This window comes from Hyperolius riggenbachi, chromosome 4 (assembly GCF_040937935.1).
Source record: "Hyperolius riggenbachi isolate aHypRig1 chromosome 4, aHypRig1.pri, whole genome shotgun sequence".
Classification (NCBI taxonomy): domain Eukaryota; kingdom Metazoa; phylum Chordata; class Amphibia; order Anura; family Hyperoliidae; genus Hyperolius; species Hyperolius riggenbachi.
This window is the reverse complement of record NC_090649.1, coordinates 333,762,785-333,777,883: the sequence shown is the minus strand read 5'-3', so window position 1 is coordinate 333,777,883 and position 15,099 is coordinate 333,762,785. Positions and strand designations below refer to the sequence as shown.

At 41.8% G+C, this 15,099-nt stretch overlaps 1 protein-coding gene across 5 annotated transcripts in view; it reads left to right on the top strand.

Moving 5' to 3' along the window:
* The window catches only part of ERMARD (ER membrane associated RNA degradation), a 153,615-nt gene that overhangs the window by 48,514 nt on the left and 90,002 nt on the right, over positions 1-15,099 (top strand). For 4 of the 5 annotated variants that reach the window (XM_068231841.1, XM_068231838.1, XM_068231839.1 and 1 more), the window contains 2 exons: positions 4,065-4,154; positions 13,918-14,015. In XM_068231841.1, coding sequence (XP_068087942.1) covers positions 4,065-4,154; positions 13,918-14,015 — 188 coding nt within the window. The remainder of the gene's footprint in view (positions 1-4,064; positions 4,155-13,917; positions 14,016-15,099) is intronic. The other variant, XM_068231840.1, reaches the window with a different exon arrangement.

Sequence of the window (15,099 nt, the reverse complement as noted above, 5' to 3'; positions counted from 1 at the left end):
AGCGCTAGGATCACGTAGTCAATCAACCAACTAGAGGTGGTGCACGCTATATACAGTTACCAGTCCTGATTTCCAAAGCAATAGATCAAAGTAGCTGCGCTCAGTTCATGCATCCAGAAGTTCACTTGTTCTCGTGATAGCCTTTTGGGCATAAGCACCTCAAACGAGAAAAAAACATAAAGCAGATAATAGGAAGACTGTTTTTTTAAAAACTGACACCCTCTGGTGCTAACAAGGCGGGCCGAAACCGGTAGGGCGTGGCTTGAGAGCAGCAAGGAGGATGCTGGCTGTATACAACGGATGACGCACTGTGCCGTGGCCCTAGACTGGGGGATCAAAAACAACATTTGCGAGATGCGTTTGAAAAGTTTTTACTATGTACGCGCATTACTTTTTTAAGCTATATTAAATGTTTGGTTTTACACATTGCCGATAATTGTGATTGTTTTGAGGTATGATGCATGAGCATATATATTGAATGGGCATCTACTGGTGACTACGTAACTGCACGCAGGAGACCGCTAACTGAAGGAATAGTCTGACAAATCGCTCACCTAGCTGCACGACGGATTTAGGTTTCTAAGGGGAGTGTTTGACTGTAGTTGGTGGTGGCTTTCCCAGCCCCCTTACCCTCACAACGTTAGTGAGCTTGAGTACATGTTAGCACCAGAGGGGTGTCTGCACTATTATCTGCTATATATTTTTTTCTCGTTTGAGGTGCTTATGCCCAAAAGGCTATCACGAGAACAAGTGACCTTCTGGATGCATGAACTGAGCACAGCTACTTTGATCTATCTCCTACCTTTATCTCTCTTCGACTTTGTTCACTTTCTACCAAGTTCATGTACAAAAAGTGTTTCCCCCCTCACATATACTAATGTGCCACAAACAGGAAGTTAATATCACCAACCATTCCCATTTTATTAAAGTCTATCCATATAAATGGCCCACCCTGTAGAATGGCAAATTGCTCCCCATTAAATACGCCACAATTGCATTAGAATTAAAAATGGCAAAAAGGCCAGTAAAAAGGTGAATTTCTCCCCATAAATAACTTTACTTAAAACCCTCTTCTCCACTTTATGCCTTTTTTTTAACCTGTCTGTTCCTAACGTGCAACAGTTTGGAAGTTCTTTTGTTCCATGTACAGCTCTCGATTTTTGTATTCAGCAATGCCCAGGGAGCCGCATTCTTGCAAGTCTAGTTCAAATACAATTTACAAGCTTTATAATTTCATGCATTTGAGGCACAGAAGGTGTAGTGATTTTAGTGCAGAAAGCAAGTATGAAATGGAAAACGCACACCTTAGAATTACCAAAAATTAACTCAAACTTTAGCACTACTCTAATGGTTCCCCTACACGGAACAATAAATACGTCCCATTTTCCAGTTTTTCCGATCTAAACGATCGAATCAAAGTCGAAAATATATATTTTTTTCAATAAAGAAATTTGAACGATTATCCCGTTTTTTCGAGAAAAATCTGATCGGACATGCTCTAAACATTTTGATGATTGTGTCTTGTAATTGTATCATGTATGTTAAATTGTATGAAAAGATCTTTCAGATTTAAATTGTTAGAAATGTTTCAAAGTTTTTTTTGTATCTTTATTTGTATTGTTAAAAATAACATGATTAAAGATTTAATGCTTATTTCTTTTTTGTAATCATTTTAGTGTTTGTTTGTTTCAAAAAAAATGGTGGGTTTGTATAGCAAAGAAATATGTTTAACAGGCTTATTATGGGGAAAAAAAAATCTCTGGCTCCACCTCTGTGGGTCTTCTTTTAGCCTGTGTCTCTCAATGGGTTCCCTTATAGTCTCTCTTTTCCCCTTCTGGTTCGATCTCTGTTTATCCTGTGGATGTCTTTGTTTTCCCCCTGTGGTTCTTTCATGTGGATTCTCTTGTGCTCTCGGGATCTACCCGTAGATCACAAAGGGCGGCCCAGTGCACACCAAAACCACTAGCAGATCCACAAAACGCTAGCGGTTTTTGGAGCTGATTTCTAGGCATGTTTAGAGACGTTTTCTAAACACGCCTAGCGGTTTTGGGTGCATTTTGGGTAGCAGATTACACATATTGTTACAGTAAAAGCTGTTACTGAACAGCTTCTGTAACAAAAACGCCTGGCAAACCCTTTTTATGTAGCGTTTTTCAGAGCGGTTTGCGTTTTTCCTATACTTTACATTGAGGCAGAAATGCTTCTGCAAACCGAAAACGTGCAGCAGGAGGCACGTTTGCGGTTTGCTACAAACCTAAAACCGCCGGTGTGCACCATCTGATTGAAATACATTAGCCAAGCGTTTTTACAGGCGGATGCGGCCGGCGGATCGCATCCAAAACCGCTTGGTGTGCACTGGGCCGACTTCATGGTAGATCAAGGCCACACTACATTTTCCATTCTGTATATACAAGTGTGCTCCTAAAATTGTACATAGGTGGATCATTTTGACTTGCTAATTTTTTTTAAGTAGCTCACAAGCCAAATAAGTGTGGGCACCTCTGATGTAGAAGATGGCTAGAGTACAGGCATGTTTGTACTGAAAGAAAACATAGTTTTCATTACTGTTAATGTTGGGTGTCACTACATAAGGTAACAACATAAAGTAAAATCCAGCTCGAGCTGAAAAAAAGAGATTCCGGTTGAAAAAAAAGTCACTTCCGATCGAATAAACCATTAGGTCGAATACTTTATTTTTTCTCTCGATTTTTTTTCTCAGTTTGATTTTTCGGTATATTTTCCCTGGATTTTCAGCCTAATCGAACGTTTGTGTATGGTACGATTTTTTTTTTTTTTTTTTTTTATCTAATGGGATAATCTAACTAATTTATCTAATCGAAAAAAAATGAAAATTTGTACCATGTATGGGCACCATAAGGCTCCTTTCACACTATATCTGTGCAATGTGTTACATTTTAAAAGACAACCTTGCTAATATTTGATGTGTTAGTAGTATCTGAATAACACACCTGAAAGAAGCTTGTGGCAAATGCAGTCAAACTTAAGTCAAACATCGGGATCTGCATGCTTGTTCAGGGTCTATGACTAAAAGTATTAGAGGCAGAGGATCATCAGGACAGCCAGGGAATTTGGATTGTTTAAAAGGAAATAAATATGGCAGCCTCCATATCCCTCTGACATCAGGTCTCCTTTAAAACACAGTTTTTCTGGTGCAGCGTGGATGCCGTTCTTATTCATAAATGGCAAAGTGTCCACAACAATGCATGCAAGTCCATTCTTGCACTGCATGCTGCAACATGCATCACTAGCCCCATACAAACAATGACAGTAATTTGGTGACCAACCGTAACATTAAAGGCCCATACACACGTCCGTTATTTGCGAAGGACGGGTCGTTTGAACGTCCCGTCATTCAGTTGTTCGCCCGCTAAATTGGGCGTGTGTACAGACTGTCGTTCGCGTGATAAGAGTGAGTTTGAACTCACTCTTATCACGCGAACGACCGTCTGTGTACACGCCCGATTTAGCGGGCGACCGACTGAACGACGGGACGTTCAAACGACCCATCGTTCGCAAAAAACGGACGTGTGTGTGGGCCTTAACATGCATGTATGTTAATTAATCCTTGAAAAGCTGCACTTACTGACACAGAAAAAAAAACACCTTTGCAATCTCCATGCAAAGATAAAACCATGGCAGACCATGAGCAGAGGAAACGCATAGCTTTGATAGAGTACGAGATGTGCATCTTCACAAGCTAAGCTCCATTCCTAATGGTACTGTGATGAGCTTTGTGTTTTTAGGCTTCTTAGACTAATTCGTTATGAACTTGCTGAATACAGCTCTGATGAAACTTCCAAAATGAATCATAAGTGTCTGCATTCGTTTTAAACATGTTTGACTTTAAGTGTTAATCTTATTTATATATCATCCTTTTTGATTTATGATACAGTTTACAGATGTCAGCTAAGTATTCACAGTTGCAATTAAAAAAAAAATTATCAATGGTCAGATATTTTTGCATATTTTTCAGGAATTTTCTGGTCATTAATGTTTTTGGATCATTGTATCATGGTCTTCACTGCTTTTTGGTTTTTTTATAGGTCTATTTAATGGTTGGGAAGGAGTGTCCCTTCTTACTAAGAGATCTGCTTGCCTCTGAAGAGCTAGCCACAGTCTTTACTACGCCCGTTGTGAGTTATCAGCTTCGGTACTAATGTTTATTATTCTGGAGCTATATGAGCAGAAAAAGTTCCTCTCTGTATGTCTAGCAGTTGCAATTTGCATGTTTTATTTATTTGGAACTTGGGATCTGGAATATCTGTGGTGAATTTTTTGGACAAGATATAATATCCTCCAACTCCAGGCACTGAACCCAGCAACTTTTTCCTCCACATTGTTGGGTTTGATAAAAGGCAAAGGGCAGATAGTCTACTATGCAGAGGCGGACATAGGCACGTGCAGGCCGTGCAGCCGCACAGGGGCACTATGTCCTCTTGAGCCCATGCAGCTGCACCAGAGCAGGATCATCCGTGAGGCAACTTAGGCAGGTGCCTGAGGCCTAGTGGTTGTCAGGCGGTCCTAGTGGGTGTCAAGAGGCATAGCTGACATCTTCTTTGACCCCACTCTCACCTCAGCTTACCATAAAGACTAACATAGGGGACAGAAGATACTTCCTTGCCTTGAGCCCCCATTAAGTCCTTATCCTTCTCTGAATTGCACCACAGAGCCAGGTTATCATCTAGGTTCAAGCATGCATCAGCACCCAGCCCGTTGAGAAGCTGTCTCTCCCTCCCTGTGTTGCTCCCCTTCACGTAGTTGTCTTTCCCTCCATGTCCTTTCCCCCATGTTGTCGTCTCTCATTTTAACTATGTACTTTTATATTCTTGACAATTTTTGGATCCACCTATGATCTGTTATGACCATACCCACTGGCATGGGGCCCCATCTATTTATTCTGCACAGGGGCCCACTGTTTGCTTTATCTGCCACTGCTACTATGCAACCTTGACTGTAAGTACAGACACAGGTTCTGTAGTTGTTGAAGCAGGTCTGAATTTGCCTAGAAGTAGACTGAGGGCATCTAGCTCACTTCAAGGATCCATCTGTGAGGGAGGTGCTTGAGACAGACTTGTCAGTACGACAGGCGGAATGGAACTGCATTATTACTGTGAAGAGCTGGATTTTTGAAAAAGTTCAAACCTGTTTAGGGCCTTAGAAAAGGAAGAAAGCACTAGGGATGTAGGAGCCTTTGATCTGTGAAACCTGCAAATGCTGAAACATTGTGCTGGGGTTCAGTTGATTTGCATGTGCTGACACAAATATTTGAAATCCTAAATGTGACGCATGCTGTACTCCTGAGTGGTATACTGTACACCAGGTGAAATATGGCAATTGCTAAGAGACAGGCTCTGGAAAAGTATAATACGGGTGTGTGGTGACATAATGTTGAGTGCATTGTGCTGTTGGGATGCACACTTTATGTAATATACTGCTGTGTGGTACATGCTTGATAAAGACTGCTGCCTGCTGTCAAGTTATCCTACATGTAATTATATAAATACATAAATAGCACTTTAGTCTTCTCCCCAAAATTGTTTCCCAGCTGGAGAGATAAAATAAAAGCCAGTTGGGATGGGACAGGGAAATACGGGGACGGTGATTTCAAAGAGAAAAAATGGGCAATTGCCCAGAGTCCTAGAGCTGGCTGGCGCAGACCCCCAGGTCTCCCCCCCCCCCCCCCAATTGCAGTGCAGCTTTCCCCCCAGGGGGTGCCTAGGCAACCCTGCAGGGAGCAGATGGAGTGTAAGCTCTTTGTCGCAGCATGCAGTGGGCTCCCTCTGTTGACCTGTGTGTTCTCCTGCCAGGTTCTGTAATGGCAGTGGCAGTTTAGTTGCCATGAACTAGTCGGACAGGTTACAGGATTTTGCTGTGATTTTCAGGGACCAGGTCTGCCCTGTTGAGCAATTGAGGACTGCAGCAAGCCTATGGGGCTCTCACAGTGTGGCGTCTCCTTAAAGGCAGCCAGTCAGAGGACCTCCTCCTCTCTCACACCCCTCTCCCTCTTCCTGCTCAGCTCCTGTTGCTGAAAGTTTTGGAGTGCTATAAAAGCCTTCTGAGATCCTCTCTCACCATCCCAGAGATGCTTCAATCTGTGGAATGTCTGAAGCCTGAATTCTCCCCAAACTCCAGGACCCCCACCCCTATTGGCCCCTGATCCCCATGCATGACACAGTTGTATTACAGGAGAAGATCCAGCAACTTACCTGCCTGGATGGCAGCAGCATGTAGAGAACAGGCGGAGCCAGCCAGGAGTGCAGTGAATTCTAATGAAGAGCTGCAAGACACACACTTACAGCTCTCCAATCCTGTGAGTCAGCAGCAGAGGGAGAGTGTGAGAAGGATTGTCTGCTTTTTCAGTGAACAATGCTGCTGCTCCCTAGAGTTTGCTTTCTGAATTACTATGACAAAATTCTGAATCAAGTAATTCAGGCAGCAAACGTTAGGGGCAGCAGCACTGTACACTGGAAAAGCAGACTTTTTTTCCTACTCTGCTCCTGACTCACAGTACATGAGAGCAGTGTGTGTGTCCCGTAATGTACTTCTTAATTGTATATGTTTGCACATAATTTAAATTTTACAGTTTTTCGCTGTAGTGCCCCTTTAACAAAAGTATTTGTCTACTCCTAAAGTAATGGAAGCAGTTCTAGCTATGAGCTGTGCTGAATAACTTGCATATTTTGTGCTATGCATAGTTACATAGTTATTTGGGTTGAAAAAAAGACATACGTCCATCGAGTTCAATCAGAAAACAAAGTACACCAGCCTGCTCCCTCACATATCCCTGTTGATCCAGGAAAAGGTGAAAAACCCTTACAAGGCATGGCCTAATAAGCCCAAAAAGGGAGAAAATTCCTTCCTGACTCCAGATGGCAATCAGATAAAATCCCTGGATCAACACCACTGGGCATTACCTAGTAATTATAACCATGGATGTTTTTCAATGCAAGGAAAGCATCTAATCATGATTAGCAAATTAATCTTGAAACTATAAATGCAGATTTGAAGCTTTTTCTATGTACAGTATTTAATCAAATCACTCGTTAAAAGTAGAATCTATTCAATACTTATTTTCTATACATTGGACCTTGCACAAATCATTATGTAAAAAGCGGAACTCCACCCCAAGTTTTTTATTTCAGACTGCGTCACTGTGATAGCAGAAAGTGAGGAGGACAACCCCCCGCCCCCCACACTAAATATTTTGGCTTGGTTTACCCTTTAATAGAAGAACAGTGTAGAAAGATCTTTGCTTTGTCTGATGCATCTTCTAGTTTGCCTGGGTTCTTTAGACATGTTATACAGCTTTGGCATTATTCAACTGTACCTTGCATCTTTTGCACACATTTAGCAAATTCTTTACTCCATCACCAATGCGTTACTATACAATCTGAATTTTGGAGGATAGCAGCAACCAGGATTGTGCCTTTCTTTTCCTCCCTCAAAACCTTTACTTTTACCTGATTTGGCATGGTCAATAGTTGTCTCTCTTTTTTTTTTTTCCTTTTAGAATAAATCAATAGTTATTTTTCTTAAAGAGGAACTCCAGTGAAAATAATGTAATAAAAAAAGTGCTTTATTTTTACAATAATTATGTGTAAATGATTTAGTCAGTGTTTGCAAATTGTAAAATATTTTAAATCCCTGATTTATATTCTGACATTTATCACATGGTGACATTTTTATTGCTGGCAAGTGATGTAGCTGCTGCTTGCTGTTTGTGGCTCTGCTTTCCTTCTATGTATGCTCATAGCAGGAAAGCAGAGCCAAGAGGGGACGGGCTTGGGTTTAAAAAGACATCACAGAAGACTGACTCAGCTTATAATCATTCGGGGCAAAGCTAGACTGAATGCTCAGTCGGGTATTCTTATCAGAGCGGATTACAGGCAGATTTACCAGAGAAGAATGAAACAAAGAGCAGAGTAGGTTTTTACGGTCATGTTCCCATTGATATATATGGTAAAATATGAGGGTGCTTTGTCTCTGGTTCTCTTGAAGGCTTGTTATGTATATCCTTTAAAGCAGTAGGATTAGCCATACTATGCGGGGGGAAAAGACACATATATATATAAGTAGATAAATAATTGAATTACTTACACACATGTATTGTACTGTCCACGTTTTGATTTCAGTGAATGTTGTATAGAAAAATGAAGAGAATTCTGTTCCTGGTGGGAACAATGTATTTTGCTCACAGTTTAGGCTAAATCCTGATGTCATTTCTGCCCTTTACTTTTTTTTCTTTTCTCCAATTGCTGAGTCACCTCAGCCTTGCTTGTAAACATAAGTGAGCAGGGGATCATGTTTCAGATAAGCATCTAGGCAGGGAAATAAATGGAAGAGGAGGAATATATTATAGATAAAAAGAACCCCCAGCATGCAACTGTTTGGCACTGACTACTAAAGGGCCAGTGCTCCTTACGTATGTGATAACTCCAAACCATAACAGCAGAAAACGTTTTGAATGCAGGATTAGCATTTTTATCACGTAAAGGAATACTATCGATTCACATATTTTTTTCAATTGACACAGGAATTGTTTGGGAAGTGCTGCTAAGTACTGGTGTATACATTTTAGTAGCAACTTCTCTGTTTACTGTTATCAAAATACATTAAAACTTTACTGATGCCAAAACTGACGGCTGACTGAGACATGAGGAGAGGGGAAATTCCACTCACACTTGATCAGTTAACTCAATGTGTAGCTCTGTGTGTGACAGAGAACAGAGTTCCCAACAATTGTAGCTCCTGTGTCCTGTGTTTCTGACTGACCTGTCTGAAGAGAGCAGAGGACATGTAACAAATTGTCACAGCTTTTTCATACTGTTTTTGCTTTCAGAGTTTGATATGTTTGATATTTGCTTTCTGTAGTCTGATATGCAACTCTGGCTGTGCATTGAAGCAGACACCCTTTCTGCAATTGATTTGTCCCAATATAGCTAAATCCTACCCTCAATAAATTACAGCTTTTGACTCTATTTAACATGAAAAGTAGGAAAATGTTTACACAGCTACTTAGACATTATTTGCACACTGTCATTTTAGAACACTTGGGTATTGATAGTATTCCTTTAATACACTCAGACCAGTTGCTGTTGAAATTTGATTTTTATGGTGACAATCCCGCTTTAAGTGCCTTGCCTTATAAGCTTAAAGAGGCATATAGTACAATACAGTAAATTATTCAGGATACCCAGAGAACATGATCTTCATATGAAGGAAAAAGGTCTTTGCCATCTATTTAGAGAGTGGTTCTTTACAGAAAGAGCAGTTAACATGTGGAATATCTTACCACAGGAAAAAGCTGTGGCAAATTCTATATCTGCATTTAACCTCCTTAGCGGTAACCCCGTGTGTGACACGGGGTAAGCCGCCGGAGGGTGCCGCTCAGGCCCTGCTGGGCCGATTTACTTAATTTTTTTTTTTGCTGGACGCAGCTAGCACTTTGCTAGCTGCGCCAGCACCCCGATCGCCGCCGCCGCGCGCCCGATCGCCGCTATCCGGTGCGGCGCGCGGCCCCCCCCCCCCCAGACCCCGAGCGCTGCCTGGCCAATTAGTGCCAGGCAGCGCCGAGGGGTGGATCGGGTCTCCCAATGACGTCCCGACATCGCTGACGTCGGTGACGTCATTCCGCCCCGTCGCCATGGCGACGGGGGAAGCCCTCCAGGAAATCCCGTTCTTTGAACGGGATTTCCTGATCGCCTATCGCCGGAAGCGATCGGCGGGGCTGGGGGGATGCCGCTGAGCAGCGGCTATCATGTAGCGAGCCCTCGGCTCGCTACATGATTTTAAAAAAAAATAATTAAAAAAAAACTGCTGCGCTGCCCCCTGGCGGTATTTTTCATACCGCCAAGGGGGTTAAAGGTGTCTTGAATGTTTTCCTTGCGTTAAAATATGTCAGTGGCTATAATTACAAGGTGATTATCAGCGGTGTTCATCCAGAGATTTTATATGACTTTTATCTGGAGTTAGAAACGATTTTGCTGGACTGTGATGGACGGATGGCTTTCTAACTATGTATGTAACTATGCCTAGACAGGAAGTATAGGTATATCTCTAAAGGGGAAACAGAAACAGCTAAACAAAAATATGGTGCATGGTAAAGCATTAGGGGCCTTGTTGCTGTCCTTTATTTCATGTCTCTGGTGCTACCAGTTTTATATCCACAAAGCCCCATGGTAGCCTTAAGGAAAGGAAGTGAGACAGAATAAGGACCCAAATAGCAATACTAAATGTAAACCGTTTCTATTTGGTTTTACACTGTCAAAAGCTGAAGGAAAAAAATTAAATGTAAAAGTCCTGGAATTGGGCTGCAAGGTACCACTGGTAATATTAATTACTAGCTGATGACCCGGCGTTGCCAGGGTATGTATTTGGCTGGTATCGGTTCCGCCCACTTTTTCTAACCCTAACACACAAATACTCAATGAAGTTTGTGAGCTTTGGTATCAATAATTTGTATATTCCCAGAGAAATTAAATAAATCAGATTTACAGTTTGTGACTCCACCCCTCTCCAGCATTTGAACCCCAGTCACCAAATGACCAACTGTAGCAGGTTTGAGGCATCTGCTATTAACAGTGTAAAAATGGCAGCAATTTAAATATTCCCTTTGAAAATCAACAGATGTATTTTGATTGGCTATTATAGGCTCCACCCACTTCCCTGAATATTTATCTCATTCACCCAGTGACCATTTGGGCAAAGTTTGAGAACTCTGCCATTAACAGTGTAAGAAGGCCTGCAGTTTATATTTTCCCAGTGAAATTTGTTTTTGGCTCTGCCCACTTTTTGTAACCTGGAGACACAGTCTCTCAATTACCAAATTTGTGAGCTTTTGGGTCCTTGGTATCAATAAAAACAAATCTGGATGGCTGTTTGTGGCTCCGCCTCCTTTTCTGAATTTGAACCCCAGTGACCCAATGACCAACTGTACCAGGTTTAAGGCTTGTGTCATTAACCGTGCAAGAATGGCAGCAATTTTAATATTCCCCTTTAAAATCAACAGGTGAATATTGATTGGCTTTTTAAGCTCCACCGACTTTCCTGAATATTAATCCCAGTCACCCAGTAACCAACTGTGCAAAGTTTGAGAACCCTGCCATTAACAGTGAAGAAGGGCTGCAGTTTACATTTTTCCAGGGAAATCTGTTTTTGACTCCACCCAGTTCTTGTAACCTTGACACACAGTCACTCAATGACTGTGAATTGAAGCAGTTTATCCAGCAAAGAAATCTGATTGGCTGTTTGTGGATCCTCCCCTTTAGTGAATTTGAACCCCAATCACTTAATGACTGACTGTAGCAGGTTTGAGGCCTCTGCCATTAACAGTGTGAGAATGGCAGCAGTTTCAATATTCCCCTTGAAAATCAATAGGTACATTTTGATTGGCTGTTGTAGGCTCAACCCACTTTCCTGAATATTAATCCCAGTCATCCAGTGACCAACTGTGTCAAGTTGGAGAACCCTGCCAATAACAGAATGGCTTTAATCAATCAAACAAATCTGACTGGCTGTTTGTGGCTCCACCCTTTTAGTGAATTTGGACCCCAGTCACCCAATGACTGACTGTATCAGGTTTGAGGCTTCTGCCATTAACAGTGTAAGAATGGTAGCAATGTAAATATTCCCCTTAAAAATCATTAGGTGAATTTTGATTGGCTGTTGTAGGCCCCACCCACTTTCTAAATATTAATCCCAGTCACCCAGTGGCCAATTGTGTCAAGTTTGGAAACCCTGCCATTAACAGTGTAGGAATGGTTGCAGTTTATATTTTCCCATGTAAAAAATGTAGTTTTGGCACTGCCCACTTTTTCTAACCTTGACATACAGTCACTCAATTACCAAGTTTAAGAGGTTTGGTGTCCTTGGTATCAATAATTTGGATATTCCCATTAAAATTAATCTAATCTGATTGGCTGTTTGTGGCTCCGCCCCTTTTCTGAATTTGAACCCCAGTGACCAACTGTACCAGGTTTGAGGCATCTGCTATTAACAATTTAAAGAAAACCTGAACTGAAAATTAAAAGTCATACTTGCCTCCTGTGTAGTCTACTCCTCAATATCTTTTTCTTCTCCTGCGTCCTGTTTGTCCACTGGGATCAATGGAATTCTCCGTCCTCCATTTTGAAAATGGCCATTACACCATAACAGCTTTCTGGTCAGCACACAGTTAAACTGTAACATTGCCCACTTGAGCCATAGGGAAACATGGACACATCAGTTCTCCTCTCAGCTGTAACTGACAGCAACTGATATACAACTGACAGCAACTGATATATTTCAGTTCTGACAAAATGTTGTCAGAACTGGAAGGGATCAATGTCAGAAGAAAATGGTGAGCTTCTGAGAGGAACTGATGGCAAGGTAACTATGTAATGTTCATTTGAAGTTACCTCATGTGTTTATTTTAAATATTTTTACTCAGTACAGGTTCCCTTTAAGAATGGCAGTAATTTAAATATTCCTCTTGAAAATCAACAGTTGAATTTTGATTGGCTGTTGTAGGCTCCACCCATTTTCCTGAATATTGATTACAGTCACCCAGTGACCAACTGTGCAAAGTTTGAGAACCCTGCCATTAACAGTGTAAAAATGGCTGCAGTTTATATTTGACCAGTAAAATTTGTTTTTTGCTCCGCCCACTTTTTGCAACCTTGACACACAGTCACTCAATCACCAAGTTTGTGATCTTTCAGGTTCCTTGCATCAAAAATGTTTGAATGGAAGCAGTTTATCCAGCAAAGAAATCTGATTGGCTGTTTGTGGCCCCGCCCCTTTAGTGAATTTGGACCCCAGTCACCCAATGACCGATTGTAGCAAGTTTAAAGCCTCTGCCATAAACAGTGTAAGAATGGCAGCAGTTTAAATATTCTCCTTGAAAATCAATAGGTGCATTTTGATTGGCTGTTGTAAGCTCCACCCACTTTCCTGAATCTTAATCTCGCTCACCCAGTGACCAAATGTGGCAAGTTTGAGATCCCTGCGATTAACAGTCTAAAGGTGCGTACACACATGCGACTATAGTCGTTTGTAACGATCGTTCCCCGATCTTTACCAACGACGATCGTTACAAAAAACGAACCACCGACTATTAAGGCAAACGACGAACGAGCCAAATCGCTACAAAAGAAAGTTCTGTCTCGGCGGATTTTAACCAACGACGATCGTTTGCAAAAGTAGTACATCGTTGGAAACGATCGTTCGTACTAGGCTTGACATGCGCATTTCACTATTTCTCCATGGAACTTCTCATTTTTATGCGCAGGCGCAATAGTTGCTTTCTGTGATGTAACGTTCGTTCTAACGATCAGATCGTTGCACACATTTTAAAACTACCTTTACTTAGGTCGTTCTTTCATCAATTAAAAGTTCGTTCGTCGTTCTTAATGAACGATCGTTGTCGCATGTGTGTACGTAGCACAAGAATGGCTGCAGTTTACATTTTCCCGTTAAAAACGAATGGCTGAAATATGATTGGCTGTTTTATGCTCCGCCCAATTTTACTGGAATTGTAACCTCGGTCACCAAGTGACCAACTGTGCCAAGTGTGGGGACTCTGGCTTGATTACTGAGAGAATGGCAGCCTTTTCCATTTTTTCCATTGACATGAATGGGTGAAATCTGATTTGCTGTTTGTGGCTCCGCCCAAGTAAGTAGGGGGAACGCAAGACACCCAGAACATATCATCCCAGGTAGTAAGAGATCTGTATACCAAGTTTCGTTCAAATCGATCAAGGCGTTTTCGAGTGATCGTGGCACATACATACATACACACACACATCCGATTTTATTTATATATATATAGATTGCTTGTTTTTCTTATTTCGTAGCAATTAAAGTGCACATACTTTACATATTTATTTATTATGAAAATGTCAATTGTTTTCAAACCAGATGAATGTCCTGAGGATTTTTCTTGGTTCCCCAGAGAGTCTTAACCTCCGTAATATCTTGTGGCATGGATTTGCATCACCTCATGAGATTCCACATAAGTGAGTATAAGTTTACGCCTTCCCTAATCACATTTGTATAGCAGAATACATATTCAATTGTTACCTAGACATAGAAAACATACTGTTAGAAGGCAAAACCATTATGATGAAGAGTGCGTCTAAGTCTGGCGATGCCACATTAAATGGTTTCACCAGGCTTATTTGTCTCTGGTCCAACTGGTGAGAATAAGCAATGTACACAGGAGTGGTTGCTTTAACTGTGGCATAACCGAGGCTAACTTTCTGCACTGCGTATGACTGTGTCCTTCAGTCAACAGATAGTGGAAGTCAGTGATTCACATTCTTTGTTACAGAGTACCCAGAAAGCTCAATATTTCTCCCTGTGACTTTATCCTAAAGCTTGTATGTTGGGTATTTTCCTTCTGTCCAGAGTCCTTCTGTCCTATGCTAGGAAAAGTTAAATCTTAAAATGGAAGCTTTAGTCTGTGCCAACATTAATAGAGTAAAAAACCTTGAAAAATTCTGCACTACTGCTAAATAAACTAACATGAGTATGGGGTAGATGGGTGGATAATTTTCACACAACTATTCCAAATTTAGCTATGAATGTCTCTGTAAGGGAATGGGATGCACATTCTTAAAGAGAACCCAAGGCGGTTCCATTGGGGGGCAGATGGGACACACAGGCATGTTCTCTGCCTCATGACAAGCCTATGTATCTTCCCACCGCCGATCTCTGCCTCCCCACCACTACGCTATTGCCCCCCCCCCCAAGATTAGCAACAATATTTGTCGCTATCTCAAGGTAAATATAGGGGAGAGGGATTCCCTGCTTAAAACGTTCGCTAAGGGCTTTCCTGCAGGGTTTCCAGAGCTGCTATCGGGAAGCTCTCTCTCCCTGGCTGCGCTCCCTGCCGCTCCTCCGCTTCCCTGCACACGCTGGGAGAGAGTGAGTCTCTCATTCCAGCGTCGTGACCGAGAGATCACGAAAGTGAAAGTGGACCAGTGCGGCCCACAAGAGAGGTGGGGAGCAGCGTTTTTTACGTCTACATGATCCGCTCAGCCCTCCGGATCAGGTAGCCTACTTTATTTTATGAGCCCACCTCGGGCTCTCTTTAAGTAA